Source organism: Megalobrama amblycephala, linkage group LG15 (genome assembly GCF_018812025.1).
Source record: "Megalobrama amblycephala isolate DHTTF-2021 linkage group LG15, ASM1881202v1, whole genome shotgun sequence".
NCBI lineage: Eukaryota > Metazoa > Chordata > Actinopteri > Cypriniformes > Xenocyprididae > Megalobrama > Megalobrama amblycephala.
In genome coordinates, this window is record NC_063058.1 from 2,537,124 (window position 1) to 2,552,950 (window position 15,827).

General features: G+C 38.0%; 5 protein-coding genes across 5 annotated transcripts; all 5 read right to left on the minus strand.

The window, feature by feature from the left end:
* Window positions 1-860: 860 nt before the first annotated feature.
* Window positions 861-1,847, minus strand: LOC125247953 (histone H2B). The gene has a single exon (XM_048159501.1). It carries the CDS (start codon window positions 1,820-1,822, stop codon window positions 1,448-1,450), a length of 375 nt encoding a protein of 124 aa, XP_048015458.1. The 5' UTR covers window positions 1,823-1,847; the 3' UTR covers window positions 861-1,447.
* A 1,035-nt stretch (window positions 1,848-2,882) lies between these two features.
* On the minus strand, window positions 2,883-3,264 carry LOC125247356 (histone H4). Its single transcript, XM_048158609.1, has one exon. It carries the CDS (start codon window positions 3,242-3,244, stop codon window positions 2,933-2,935), a length of 312 nt encoding a protein of 103 aa, XP_048014566.1. The 5' UTR covers window positions 3,245-3,264; the 3' UTR covers window positions 2,883-2,932.
* An 8,868-nt stretch (window positions 3,265-12,132) lies between these two features.
* LOC125247350 (histone H3) lies at window positions 12,133-12,762 on the minus strand. The gene has a single exon (XM_048158602.1). It carries the CDS (start codon window positions 12,721-12,723, stop codon window positions 12,313-12,315), a length of 411 nt encoding a protein of 136 aa, XP_048014559.1. The 5' UTR covers window positions 12,724-12,762; the 3' UTR covers window positions 12,133-12,312.
* A 540-nt stretch (window positions 12,763-13,302) lies between these two features.
* Window positions 13,303-14,206, minus strand: LOC125247980 (histone H2A-like). The gene is made up of 2 exons (XM_048159533.1): window positions 14,169-14,206; window positions 13,303-13,847 (listed from the first exon to the last, which is right to left on the minus strand). The coding sequence occupies exons 1-2, from the start codon at window positions 14,204-14,206 to the stop codon at window positions 13,352-13,354; spliced, it is 534 nt and encodes a 177-aa protein (XP_048015490.1). The 3' UTR covers window positions 13,303-13,351.
* A 105-nt stretch (window positions 14,207-14,311) lies between these two features.
* Window positions 14,312-15,067, minus strand: LOC125247358 (histone H1-like; the record flags this gene model as incomplete). Its single annotated transcript, XM_048158612.1, has 1 exon — window positions 14,312-15,067. A coding segment is annotated over one exon (684 nt), but the record flags the coding sequence as incomplete, so codon positions are not given.
* Window positions 15,068-15,827: the final 760 nt, after the last annotated feature.

Sequence of the window (15,827 nt, forward strand, 5' to 3'; positions counted from 1 at the left end):
CCACCTTCATAATAGGATATTTCCCTTCCTCTTCTGATCCCTCTTATACTTTTAATCATGCCCCATATCTCTCCCACAGGTGTTGATCTACCAATTTTATTACAAAACATCTGCCAACTTTGTCTTTTTGCATTCCGTATAATTTTCCAAACCTTTGCTTGCATTTGCTTATATTGAATTAAGTTTTGGTAATTATAAGTTCTTCTTAATACTCTTAAAGCTTTATTTCTTTCTTTAACTACTGCACTACACTCATCTGTCCACCAAGGGACCCTCTTCCTCGTCATTTGTCCTTTACTTTTAGGAATTAATTCATTAGCAGCTTCAAGCAATACTTTTTCCAATTTTTCCCCAATCGCCTCAATATATTCATTCAAATCTATATTGTCTATTTCACTTTCACAAATAAAACTAAACATCTCCCATTTAGCACGATCAAAAATCCACTTCCCCATTCTTTCCCCTTGTTGTGTATTTTCCTGCATTAATATTCTACAAAAAACTGGATAATGATCACTTTCTACTGTTGTTTCATAAGTTACCTCCCACTCACATTTCCCTGCTAAACTATTTGACACCAAAGTTAAATTACTCCATTAAAAAAATCCATTACGGATACAGTATTTCCAAAACAGGATTTTGTAACAAGTCTCTTCAACCTTTGGGGCAACAGTGTTAAACACTTCCATATCACCAAAGGCTACAGCACTAAAAATCACCAACAAATGTGCTAAAAACTGTAAGTCAAATTATTTACAGTTAATGTTGAATCAGTTTGATGGATCCTTCCTGAAGTATCCAATTAAAAAAAAAAAAAAATGTATCTGTGGGAAAAGAAATCTGGAACAAATACAGAAAAAGAACATTCCATTTTTTAATGTTACCATTTTTTTTAAAGTTGCAAATAAATGTAACAAACTTTAAAACGCTGAAGGTTTAATTATATTCTTCAGTTTCATACTTATTACTTTGGAATAGTTTTTCTTCACTGAAACCATTATTTGCAGGAACAAGACAAACTTACATCTGGTAAAACATTGTGCTTCATTGATTAAACATTTCAAGGTTAATAGTAATGAAGTTTATCATGTTACTAGAAATAAACATTTTATAAAAAATATCTCAAAGGCAAAAACAAGTTACAAGAACTAAAGTAGCTTTCATTTTATGGTAGTTTTAAGAAACGCAAATCTAATATATCTTTACACAAAATTAGAGCATCCTTTTTACATTAAACTAGCCTAATTAAGCTCTTGTAGCAAAACATTTTGTGGATTGACTTAACTCCCTAAAATCCAAACTTTCAAAATACTCATGTGAACCCCCAAAAATAAAGACCGGCAAACTTAAGCCAACTAAAATTGCCGAAACAGAAATAGTTTCTTTTAACTGAAAATATGGGTGGCTCTTAAAAGAGCCTTTGGGTTGTTGAGTCTCGGTTGAATCTCTACTTGGAGCTGGTGTACTTGGTGACGGCCTTGGTGCCCTCGGACACGGCGTGTTTGGCCAGCTCTCCGGGCAGCAGCAGACGCACGGCGGTCTGGATCTCTCTAGAAGTGATGGTGGAGCGCTTGTTGTAGTGAGCGAGACGAGACGACTCACCGGCGATGCGCTCGAAGATGTCGTTGACGAAAGAGTTCATGATGCCCATCGCCTTGGAAGAGATGCCGGTGTCAGGATGAACCTGCTTCAGGACTTTGTAGACGTAGATAGCATAACTCTCCTTCCTGGACCTCTTGCGCTTCTTTCCTCCCTTACCGGCGGTCTTCGTGACGGCCTTCTTGGAGCCCTTCTTAGGCGCGGACTTTGCTGGTTCAGGCATAATGCTTTTTGAACACAAACTTCACAAACCAAAGTGGAGTCAGAAGCGACACAGAGGCATTTATTCGCCGCCCTATGCTAATTTTCAAAGAGATACAGGAACTATCTGATTGCTTCTTTTAATAGGCCAAACCCATAAACTCGTATTTCATTGGACAACTCAAAGGAACACGAGCGGAATGAGGGCCAATCACATGCACCGCCGCCAACCGCTCAATGTTTGAACTACACCCTGACTGTTTCCTTTGTTTCTTTTCCCGCTCTTTTTATTGTTAGTTTGAGAAAATAAGCGCTTCTAGACAAATATTGTGAACCATCGTGTAAATTTAACACAATTATAGAGCAATTGAGGGAGTTTGGGAGGAAAGAGACAAATAATGGTCAGACTTTACAACAGCTTTTCCTAAGAACTTATTTTAATTCATGAAACTGGTGTGAAACGGTTTAAACTACAAAAAATAGTAAATAAAAGCCCATTTGACCTTATGTAAAATAAATAACTTTTTTTGTTTGCTGCATTTTCACTTTTTTAACTTAGATATTTTAATGTTAATGCCCATTTGTTCGTTTTGTAAAACAACATCTACTAAAGTAATAAACATTCCCTAAATTAATAAACGTTTCTTAAGACCTAGTCCTAGACTAAAATGCGTGTTTGAACTGTTTTAACTGAAAGCAACTCTTATTGATATATATCTTAAAATATGTCAGCGCCATTGTTTTGTCTTAAGTTGCACACAGTATTTTTCCGCCTAATGTACCTTTTATAAAAGCTAAATGTCATAATTGAAGTAAGGCCTATTCCTAATCTGTGAAATCGAGCCATTGTTTAATACACAAGTGGCGTTTGTGTGCTTTTTAAACAACAATATTTTGAGAATCATTGATCTGTTAAAAAGAAAAAAAAAACACAAATGCCTATAGTCATTACTGTATATTTACCAGTTAAGTAATTCATTCTGGATTCTCACTCACTCACTCACTCACTCACTCACAAGTTATAATTAAATGTGTGGTCGACATGACTAAAACATTGGACTCTTTATGTGATAGAGTGGGTGGCTCTTAAAAGAGCCGTTGGGTTGGTGTAGTTGTTCCTGGTTTCAGAAGTTTATCCTCCGAAGCCGTACAGAGTGCGTCCCTGTCGCTTCAGCGCGTACACAACATCCATGGCGGTCACGGTCTTTCTCTTGGCGTGCTCGGTGTAGGTGACGGCATCGCGGATGACGTTCTCCAGAAACACCTTCAACACTCCGCGGGTCTCCTCGTAGATCAGACCGGAGATGCGCTTGACACCGCCACGGCGAGCGAGACGACGGATGGCGGGTTTGGTGATTCCCTGGATGTTATCGCGCAGAACTTTACGGTGACGCTTGGCGCCTCCTTTTCCGAGTCCTTTACCGCCTTTGCCTCTTCCAGACATGGTTAACACAACTCTATCAAACGATGATAAAGATGAATGGAAAACTAGTGTTACTGGGAGGCCTTTTACATTTTCTTACAGGACCTGATAGAAACCAGCACCGCTTCACAAGGCACACACTCCTCCCCCAAAGTAGCTAGAGCACAAGTGAATCTGCCCTGACGTTTGTTTCATGTTAAATTTCAGGTTTCATAAAATTTATTTCACAAACATAACAATTTATAGAAGTTCAGTTTGATAATGAAAAGTGGTATTCTGAAGAGGAGAGACACTAGGGTAAAGCAAACAAACAAACAAACAAACAAACAAACAAAAAACTAATAGTTATCACCCTACTTCCTAAGTCAGGTTCATAATTCTTGTTTTTTTTTTTTCTTTTTTTTTTTTTTTGACATATTAGAGTCAAGTTTTCACAGAGAGATTTCAAAGAAAGATTTCAAACAAATTTGCAAAGATTTCAAACAAACTTCTTTCACATTGTCATTATGGGGTATTGTTTTTAGAATTTTGAGGAAAAAAATATAGAATTTAATCCCTTGAAATAAGGCTGTAACATAACAAAATGTGGAAAAAGTGAAGTGAATATTTTCCAGATGCACTGTAAATGATCAAAAGGTTATTTTAGTTTTTCTCAATTGCAAATTTGACTTTTGTTTTTCTCTCACAACAAAAGGTTCAGATCTCAGAAAAATTAGTTTCTTGTTCATATCATATTTAAATTTCTTATTGATATAAGCAAATTGCATGTGCTTTGGCACACAACCAATAACTTTGAAGGAACTCCTGCAAGGACTTCAGATGACGTCTGGATCTAAATGCACATTCCCCATATGTAATTCATTTTTCCAGGAGCTCATTGCTTCTACCTTCAATTAAACTGCTAAAAGTGATTGTAAATTAATTGCCTAAATTATTACATTATTAGCCAACTGCATTCTCTTAATTGTAATGTTGACATATGTTCTCTGTAAAGTTGCTTTGAAACGATATGTATCGTGAAAAGTGCTATACAAATAAATGTGAATTGAATTGAAATGAAGAGTTAGTACAATGATCTGCAATTTGCACAATAACTAAATGCACATGGCCTGTTGATCAAAACTATAAGTTGATTCTTAATGAAAACTATCAAACTCTTCATAACTTATACACATTATTTTATTGCAAATCTATCACATGCAAAAAAAATCCATTCAGTTATCAAAAGTTATCAACATATTTTTGAGAATGCTTGTAATGTCTGGGGGAACATCACATCCCTTAACTGTATAAATGCATGTCTTTATACAGTACAGTAATTTTTGTCAAAATGTGTTGTATGTTAACTGAAAATACTCAGTTGCTTGCCATTGAAAAGAAAGACATAAGAGTGTGTAAAATGAAAAAGCAACTGTGAATGTTCAGTTTACATGTAACACATTTCTGCAAAAATAAATGTACTGGGTAGTTTTCCAAAAGCATTGTAAGCCTAAGTTGATCATTACATGACATTATTGTATAGTATAGAAAGCAGTCAATCTAAACAACAACAACAACAACAACAAAAATAGAAAGAAATTAAATAAAATATAATAAAATATTATGTATATGGTTACTACATTTTGCTGACATGCAATAGAGTTCTGATGATCCAGCAAACAATTATGACAATTTAATTTACAGTTTAAACTTTAAAGAATTGAGAAGTGATTGAGAACAAGTGTAGTTATTTATTTATTTATTTTTTTATAAATAAATGCCACTTTACAGTAACACAAAATAAAATCTTATTCAGATTAGACAACAATATTGTTTGTTTGAATTTTTTTATTTGAACACACATTGTAAAGAAATCTTGGAATAATAGTTCTAAATGGTTTTTACCTTTTTCTAGATAGGTAACGAAATGCTTTCAGCACCAGACGATCTGCCATCACCACCTTTCTCCTACAATTTCATCTGGAAACTCAGAAAATTCAAAAGATGTGCATGCTTTAATACACAGGGTGTAGGTTGTAGAAGATCTTCTGGCTGTGTTCATGGATAGCAGCATAATTCAATCTACTCTGAAGATGGAATTTGTAAATGAGAGTGCTGTAGATGATGCTGGAGTGTCCAGAGAAGTTTACACTGCATTCTGGGATCAGTTCCTTGAACAGTGTGAAGGGGAAGATGAGCGTGTTCCTAGACTGAGACCGGACTTCTCTGAAGTTGAATGGGAGGCAGTAGGAAGGATCTGGGTAAAAGGATTACTTGACCTTGGTGTACTGCCAGTGAGGCTTTCCAGTGCTTTCATTGTAGCATGCATACATGGAATTGACTCTGTCAGTGATGATGTCCTGATGTCATCTTTCCAAAACTACCTCTCTTCGACTGAACGATCTGCTGTTGCAAAGGCCCGTCAAGGCACACTGGAGGAATGTGATGAAGAAGATTTGCTTGACCTCTTCACAAGAATGGGTTCTCATTGCATCCCTCCAAAAAACACCATGGAAGTTGCCATCCAAACAATGGCTCATAAAGCAATTCTTCAAGAGCCCAAATATATAATAGATTGCTTCTCCAAAACCATGATATTTGCACTGCTGAAAGTACCAGACCAGGACAGTCTACTGTCTCTCTATGACACAAAGAAGGCCACTGGTAAAAAAGTGGCACAGCTACTTTAAACAACACAAGAGATTCAATCTCAGAAAGAACAGATGGTATTCAATCATCTGCAACGGTATGTCAGAAATGCTGATCAAGGCAAAGCAGAAAGATTTCTATGCTTCTGTACTGGTTCTTCTGTCATATGTGTTGACCAAATCAAGGTAAGCTTCAATGCAGAATCTGGCCTCTGCAGAAGACCACTTGCTCATACTTGTGGAGCAACTCTTGATTTACCATATACCTATAGTTCTTACCCAGACCTCTGCACAGAGTTTGATAACATTCTGTCCAGTGATTAATTTGAAATTGACATCCTGTGAATTTGATGCTGCTCAGAAATAGTTCATAGTCATCATAATCACTCTTTTGGAACTTGACAGTCTGTAGTTATTATAAACTTGTTGGCAACAATCTATGTGAAGATTCTTTTTTGTGTTCCATGGGTTAAAGAACAGCATGCTACATTCGACAGCAGTCTTTAGATAACATTTCATTTAAATGGCCCCTATAACTAATGATTTGTTTTACATTTGATTTTCATAACATGGAATTTACTTTCAAATAGGTTTGGAGTTTTCCAATAAGTGGTCAGGTCATTCAAATCACATCACCAGAGCTGTTAGTACAGTTTAAGTGTTATTTGTTGTATTCGTTTTGTTTACACAATATTTTTGAATATACTCTACAGCTGCAAAGTGTTGAACAGATGGCTGAGCTGATTTTCATCTTATGCAATATCACTTTTGTTGTTAGTACAGAAATTACTCTGAACAATCAACTTTTTTTGTTAATTACATAAACCACAGACAGTGTTATACTGATATGTTGTTATTTGGTTCTTATGTTATTCATGTGTTATGTGTATTGTGTTTACACAGAAAATAATGTCTCAATAACTTCTCAAAGTTAAAACTTTGGTTGTTGGTAAGGAAAGTTCTCAGAATCTTTAACTTTGTTTATTTCATCAAGTTTAAACACAGTTTACATGATGTTACAGGTTCAGATTTGTCAGAAATAAACATATTTCCTCTGTGGCTTTTCTGTGCATTTATAAACAACTTTGTAAACAAACTCTTGCACATGATGGTTTCATTTTTAATGATGTTCATGTATTGTAATTCTTTATAAAAACTTTCTGCAATGTTGTAGGATCCCCCTGATGGACAGTATTCTACAATGTAAGCACAATATAATGCAAGTCCAACAATATAAACACATTTCAGATAAAAAGGACCTTGCAGTTCTTACAGTAATGACCTGATCACATCTCTTAAATGCATGTATAAGTTAACAGCTTGATACGGGTCTTTTGGAAGGCTCAAATGAGACTCAGAAATTATAGTGTTGCACAGTTCATTTACATCTGGATCACATGGTATGGGGCTTCAGAAAGTGCACTCATTCTTGCAAAATTGAATACTTTCAGTGTCAGCTGAGGTGAGGAAGTCTCTGATGAGGTAGAGTTCAGGCAGTCCATACATCACACTGGGCCGACCACTGGGGTTGCTGATGTTCTTTGATGGCATAATGGTGTGTGTATTCCAAACCTGTGCAGTGTCATCCAGCTCATCCTGTAAAACATTACAGTAATAAAAGAAATTAGGCAATACTTGTAACTGAATTAGTTTAGTTAAAAAATAACATTATGCCCTCATTTACCCAGTGTCTCATTGTTTCAAACTTACAGACATATGTGCAAAACAAAAGATGGTGGCCTCTGCACTGAATATAAACAAAAAAAGCAAACAAAAAAGTCATATGCGTTGTATGTGTACTGTTTGGAACAATGTGACCTGAGTAATGACAAATTGTTTTTATTTGGATCTCTCTCTCTCACACAGAGAGAGAGAGAGAGAGAGAGAGAGAGAGAGAGAGAGAGAGAGAGAGAGAGAGAGAAGCATCACAACATAATTTCCATTTAACTCACCTGGATGAGTCCCATGCAGCAGAACTGGAGCAAACTTTTGTCCAAGAATCCTCCATCGAAGTATCCGTTGTCTCTGAGCTCAGCAAACAGGCAAATCCAGAATTCCATACTCCTTGCGCAGAAACCCCCACCAGTACTCGATCCTTTGATTGGCAGCACTTGCACCATCCAAATAGCTGTCAAGAGATTCATCTGCGTGATTGATGTGAAAAAAAAAAAAACGCTGAAAGTCTCTAACATGACCATTTTCAGTTCCAAGATCCCCCCTAACAACTCTTGGGCATCCTCCCAAACGCTCCACCGCTTCAACATTGTAACCGCCTATAAGCTTTGGATCGCTACTAGTTGTGTATGTGTTAAGCCAGATAATCTTCCTCAAAAAGCCGTCAATGCAACCATTGATACAAATGCCATATGGTTTTAACTTATCGTATGAATCCAAAAGCCAAATGAAGTTTGGTCCCTTTGCAAAGTAGTTGCGCCGTCTGAGACGTCTGGTTCTCCTCACTGAAACTCCTGTAGGGTCCAGCTTCTTAAGTGCCACGCGCACATCCTCTTTTCTCACCCGCAGACCCTTCTCCCTGCATTTGGCGTACATCCATCGATACCCATGAAGCTGCCCAGAAGACTGCAGCTGATTACGGATAAAATCAACAAGGTCCACTAAGCTCGAGTAATTTTTGCGTCGAGACAATCCTCTTTCGCGTAAAATCCTTTCCAGGTGTCTTTCACTTACGTCATAACTGTGCCTCGAACTAAGCACTGACCGCATTTCTTTATATTTGAGTCCAAGTTCAAAATAAAACTATGAACCTCTCCATTATTAACGTGAGCTGTCTGAACCACGACCAGCGGGAAACAGGAAGTGTTTCGCCAAACTCATAACAAGGGAACACAAGCAACTTTGTGTGGGAATGCAAAACATCTTTGTGAGGGAATGCAATCTTTGCGAGGGAACGCAAAAGATTTGAAAAAAAAAAAAAAAAAAAAAAAATCCTCCCATCCCAATTTTTTTTCCACCACCACGTAAAATTTCCTTCCTTCCCTTTTTTTTTTTTTTTTTTTTACCACCATGTCCCTTTAGAGGCTCCGTAAATGTCAATGGGTCATTCCACGAAATTGGTGCCTTTTGCATCCCTAAGAAATAACCAGACATAGAAGAACTATAACAGCAAATAAATTTGTGATTTAAAAACATATCAGTACTGTGCATTGTTTTATCAATATTACACCAAAGTAAAGTCAATTAAATATTATTTTAAATAATTAAAATTGCATTTATTCTCATAAGTGTAAGGCTTTTGGCCTGTCCCTTGCTATGATTGTTCTTTTTCAGCAGGACTTTTAATTTGCAAATTGAATGCAAAATGATACAAAAATCACTTTTGCATATTGTAGTATAGTCTTATTGTCAAGCAATGTTTTAGCATAAGTATACATTATTTTTTATAAAATATATATAATTTTATCGGTGTCCCCTATTTCATGTCAGCCCTGTTACCCTCACCAAAGAACCCTGTATAAATAATGGTACATTCCAGTGACATCAGTTCCAGGAAGTTACATCATCTCTAAACCAGGATGCCAACAGTTCAAATAAAAATAAGTTTCTCTCTCTCTTCTATAAATTTCTATTTTTGATGATTTATGAGGTTTGACTGAGGGGGGATATCATGCAATGTCAAACCTGTTACCATTTTTGAAGTATACATTTAAACACTTATTTATTTAAAGTAACAATCATTATCTAAAAGTAATATCCCTTTAAAGTGTACAAAATGTGATTTTGTGATCTGGTCTGTAAGCTAGCAAATAGCAAATTAGCTTGGAATTGTCAAACCTGTTACCGTCAACCCTGTTACTTTTTAGGGTAACAGGGATGACAATCACCTTATCCTCTCTGTATTTAACATTTATCTGTGTCAAATGCAAACATTTTAAAAGGTCATCCCAGGTGTATTATTGTTGTCTATATCATTCAGTGTGGGTGGCATATGAGCATCAGTTACATTTTTAGTCAGTATTTGTAGTATTGGTAGTATTACTATTGTTGGTACAGGAATCTCGTAATTCAAGTATGAACTATTTAAATGTATTATATAAACTTAATATATAATATATTTTAACCCTAACAGAGTGTATTTCATTTCTTAAACAACCATGTTGGAATATGTATCATGGCCATATTCCAGGATGACAATCCCAATATTCATCAGGGTTAAAGAATGGTTCAGAGAGCACAAAGAATCATTTTCACACATGAATGGGCACTTCTGAGTCCTGACTTTAACCTAACCCAAGACTAACCCCTTGATGGAAATAAATGTTCTGATGTCATTTCCATAAGGAGGTTCATACATTTTTGGTTAAGATCTTGTATTGACAATGCAAGAGGTGAGCACTCTGTAAAGTCTCCTTCAGCACATCCCAAAGACTTACACTGAGGTTAAACTCAGGACTCAGAAGTGTCCATTTCCTATGTGAAAATGATTCTTTGTGCTCTCTGAACCATTCTTTCACAGTTTAACCCTGTTGAATATTGGCATTGTCATCCTAGATTATGGCCATGATACATCTTTCAACACATTTGTTTAAGAAAAGAGAAGCTACACACTACATCTATTAGGGTTAAAAGAACCATTGCCAAACATGCTAGAAACATAATAATCACTGTAATAATGATCCATTCATAGGTTCTTAAGTATTTACCTATTAAAATCCAAACAACAACCTTTTTTTTGGCCGGGCACGGGGGGGGCAGTGAATATTTTAAGCTCTGTGAGAGGACACACTGACACAGACAAAATGTATGGATGCATGGGTCTAATTACAGTAGCCTTAAAACATTTAAAGCATGCATATGCACAGATTTGATCTTAGAGTGTTAAATCCATGCCAACGATCATATTTATAAAAACGTGGAAAAGTGCATAGCGCCACATCAGGGTCTGAACAGACGTACAGTACACACTTTCCCTTGTCAGATTACTGCAGTTTTTTTGGAAATCTAAGCTATTCTTACAGCTCACCATTCTAAATTAAATGATTTGGATGATGACTGGTGATCTTTTATATGTAAATGACATTAATTAGGTGTTGTTTACAACACCGAGAACTAAAACCATTCAGCTGTGCACAAGTTCAAGATTATTTGCGATTTAGGCTATATATTTCACATTTGAAAGAGAGACATACGCTCGTTTTCTGTGTTTACGTTCATTCTAAGAATCTCACATACGCACATCTGAGAAATGATCGTAAGATCAAATTTAGGACGGTTTCTGTGCAACATTTTATAAATAAGTCTCTTGATCTCTTAGGTTCACTAATACAGCCATGCAAAGTGAATGCAAAACAATATAATATAAATTAAAAAGTAAGAAACTTTACAGTATTATGTAAAAAATATGTAGATTGTATGCTGAAGAATGTGTGTCCCATCATTCCTGTTACTCTGGTCAGTCCTGTTACCATTATGTCAATCCTGTTACTGTCATTAATTTCATAAATAATGTAAAAATAATATTTGAAATGGCCTTTCAAGTTTTTCAGTTGTAATAATCACATATTTTGTTTTGGACAAAGCCCTTCTTTAATATCGCTCTTGTAAAAAAAAAAAAAAAAAAAAAAAAATATATATATATATATATATATATATATATATATATATATATATATATATATATATATATATATATATATATATATTTCTTAATTGACCGGTGATCAGCCTTCAAAATTAGGATGTTTTTGGTCATCTGAATGACAAATATAAGATTTGTTTAAAAAATACCAAATTTGAAAAGACCCCAGTGAAAAAAGGAACAATACTGTTCATATATGTAAAAACTAGTAGTTCTAATTAAAACTGTAGTATATGATGATTATGTCTGTAACAGGGATGACAAAAATATCAAAACATGAGGAAGTAGTAATAAAATTAAAGAAATTATATAGCCTGAGATGGCCCAATACAATTTCTTGTCATTTTAAGTTGTCTTCATTTCATAGATATATTATTATAAAAAATTCAACTTATTTTATTTTTTAATTTTTCAAAGTTGAAAAGGCACCGATTTCGTGGAATGACCCCAATATTGTGGATTAATTTTTTTTCTTACCCAAATCTGGCAAAATGTGCTAAACAGCAGAATGAACATCATTACTTATTAGTTTTCTGTTTCGGCAACAAAGGCTTTCTTGAATTGTTAACGCGCTTGGGGGAGGGGGAGAAAAATTACGCTTTGTAATCTGCATATAATGACCTCTGACACCGGATTGATACTTCAATAGCGGTTTTATGTTTGTTGCACGATCACCAAACAACAGAGTAGACTGACTAATGCTCCCTTCATCTATTAATAACCAAGTTACTGAAGTCAAATCACACACTGTGTGGGACTGGTTGATTTAGTTGTAGTTTTCAGCATTACATTGGAAACTTCCTCGTTCAGTGTAATTTTGGTGGCTCTTAAAAGAGCCTTTGGGGTTTGATGTGGCTGATGCGGGTTTAGGCGCGCTCTCCGCGGATACGGCGGGCCAGCTGAATGTCTTTGGGCATGATGGTGACCCTCTTGGCGTGGATGGCGCACAGATTGGTGTCCTCAAACAGACCGACCAAATAAGCCTCGCTGGCCTCCTGCAGGGCCATGACAGCGGAGCTCTGGAAGCGCAGATCCGTCTTGAAGTCCTGAGCGATTTCTCGGACCAGCCGCTGGAAGGGCAGTTTGCGGATCAGCAGCTCGGTGGACTTCTGATAACGGCGGATCTCTCGGAGAGCCACGGTCCCGGGCCTGTAACGATGGGGCTTCTTGACGCCGCCGGTGGCCGGAGCGCTCTTACGGGCGGCTTTGGTAGCGAGCTGCTTCCTCGGGGCTTTGCCACCGGTGGATTTACGAGCGGTCTGCTTGGTTCTTGCCATTGCTGCAGTCGATTTCTCTTTCTGTCTTGCTGTAAATGCTGCTCTGTGTTACACGCCTGCTTTTAAGGCATTGAGTGGCCATGAGCTCACAGTGTCGGGAGGGTGCCGTGGCTTGTGATTGGCTGATCTGTGACGTATGCTTATGACTGCTAGCCAATGACTGAGCGCTCCAACTTTTCAAACAAGCAGAGGGTTTCCCGCTCAATGTGCTTTGTCCTGTTTACTCAAACAGTGTAACACACCCAGACTCTTTATACTCACATTGCTTTATGAAATATACACCTTATTCCTAATGGCTGTACATATCTCGGATTTGAACAAAATCACGCCATTTGTATAAAAGCACAAAACACAAGCCCCCCAGAAAAAAAAAAAAAAAAAAAAACAAGTCATGTGACTATCACGCGTTCAAAACACTTGGTCCTGCTACTATTATATTTGTAAATGCCCATACAGAGAAATTATACAAGTAATGTTTTTTTTTATTATTATTATTATTATTATTTGGTAGTCAATCCACTGACTGGGTTTATGGTGTTATTTAACTATAAGAAAACCGCTCTCTATCAGATAAAATGGGTGGCTCTTAAAAGAGCCTTTGGTTTTCAATAAAACAGACTGAATCCGCTTATTTGGATTTGGCGGGTTTCTCGGTCTTCTTGGGCAGCAGCACAGCCTGGATGTTGGGCAGCACACCGCCCTGAGCGATGGTCACTCCGCCCAGAAGTTTGTTCAACTCTTCGTCGTTGCGCACCGCCAGCTGCAGATGACGGGGGATGATGCGGGTCTTCTTGTTGTCCCGAGCAGCATTTCCAGCCAACTCCAGGATCTCAGCGGTAAGATACTCGAGCACAGCCGCCAGATAAACAGGAGCACCAGCACCGACGCGCTCGGCGTAGTTGCCTTTGCGGAGAAGCCTGTGAACACGGCCGACGGGGAACTGCAGTCCTGCCCTGGATGAGCGAGTCTTAGCCTTGGCTCTGGCTTTGCCTCCGGTTTTACCTCTGCCGCTCATTTTTATTTGTAGGTATGATTGTTTCTCAAAACGACCCTGAAAGAATGAAGAACTCAGTCTCGAGGTACTGCCTTTAAGCGAACGTTCTATTCGCTCATTGGTTGACAGTCTGTGAAGATTTCAAGTCAATCACTGAACTTCCCTCCAAAGACCAACCCCCTTTCTGGCGGGAATAATATTGCACAAGTATTTGTGACAGAGGAGATGAAACCATTAAAATATTTGTTATAGAAAACATGCAAGTACAAAAATGGATATGGTTCGCTGTTCCTACTAAAAGTGCTACACCTTTTACACACAATATTCTAAGCATGTTGATCTGATACTGTACATTATTATGATCCTGTTGTATTATTGGAATGTTTCACTTTTGTTTTTGTTTCAATTTTCCAGTGTTGTTTGTAAATATTCTATCTGTAATTTGTTCTACAACATCCCATTTGGACTGCGATCACTGTCTGAACACATATAAGCTTTTAATCAATTTCTTATGTATAAAAGCAGTTTATTAAAAAGTTCTAATTGTCTAAAGTCACATCTTAGCTATCTACTTTCAACACTATATTAATATACACGAGTTTTGCTCTTTATTCAGAGGTAGTGGGTGGCTCTTAAAAGAGCCGTTGAGGAGAAACAGTGAAGACTTTATTTCTTTTTGGGCGCTGCCTTTTTAGGCTTGGCGGCTTTAGGCTTTGCCGCCTTAGGTTTAGCTGCCTTGGCCTTTTTGGGGCTCTTGGCTGCTTTCTTAGCGGCTGCTGGTTTCTTTGCCTTCTTGGGGCTCTTCGTCTCCTTCTTAGCGGCTGTGGCGGCGGGTTTCTTGGCCTTTTTGGGCGATTTCTTGGCGGCGGGCTTCTTTGCCGCTGCGCTCTTGGGCTTCTTGGCAGCAGCGGGTTTCTTGGCCGCGGGCTTCTTCGCTTTAGGAGCCGCTTTCTTGGCCGGCTTCTTCTTGGTCTCGGGTTTCTGCTTGTTGAGCTTGAATGAGCCCGAAGCGCCGGTCCCTTTGACCTGCACCAGGGTGCCTTTAGTCACCAAGCTCTTGATGGCGATCTTGACGCGAGAGTTGTTCTTCTCCACGTCGTAGCCGCTGGCGGCGATAGCTTTCTTCAGGGCGGCGAGGGACACGCCGCTCCTCTCCTTGGATGCGGACACAGCTTTGACGATAAGCTCACCGACGCCTGGACCTGCTTTCTTGGCTTTTCGCAGCTGACTTCTTCTTGGGCGCTTTGGTCGGAGCGGCAGCAGCCGGGGCTGGAGCGGTTTCTGCCATTCTCTCTCTCTCTCTCGAATCGGATCTGCAGTCTTTAAAACGCTGTCTGGTTTCAGCAATGATCAGCGCTCGAGCGCCGCTGCGCTCTTAAATAACACATGAGAACCTTATAGACTCAACCACCCTGCTCGGTGTCTCTGCGCCTCCACGTGCCCTTCACGATTGTGTTTTCTTCTCTTACATTTGGGGTAAAACTGGAGCGGTAAAATAGTTTGTCGCAGTAAAATCAAAGTGAGCACCGAGCAGAGGATCTGAGCTTTCACTGGAGACTAAAATACGCGAAGAAGAAATGTTTATTTTGCCTCTGTCAGACTAAATCCAAGTCGAGCATCAGCCACGGGGAAAATCCGCGTGTACATTTGATGCCTCGTTTTAATGGAAAAGTTGATAAAAGCCTGAACGCTTCCGCTGTATGTTCAGAAAACAGTCTGAATGCAACTTTAATGAAATCAGCAGGGGCATAAAGAGGCTTTCATACAGTTGTTGTTTTGGGCAGCTTGAAGCACACGAACATCATCCGAGTCTGTTTGTGACTCTCCTGTCTGGCCCTCATCTTCGCTTAGCAGATCTGTCCTTATAATAATAATAAATATAGGCTACGACACAACACGCAAATAATGGTTTAAATTTACGTTTTCATAAGCTGATCTACATCATATCACGTAAATAAAAATGTAAATCGGCATATTTGTTTCTCCTTATTTGTCATTCATCTCAGTTTTCGCCATATGAATTACTGAGGTGTTGAAGTCGAATGATTTGCTCATGTAAAGTAAGGCATAGCAACTTATTAAAAATAATAATAAAATAATATAATAATAA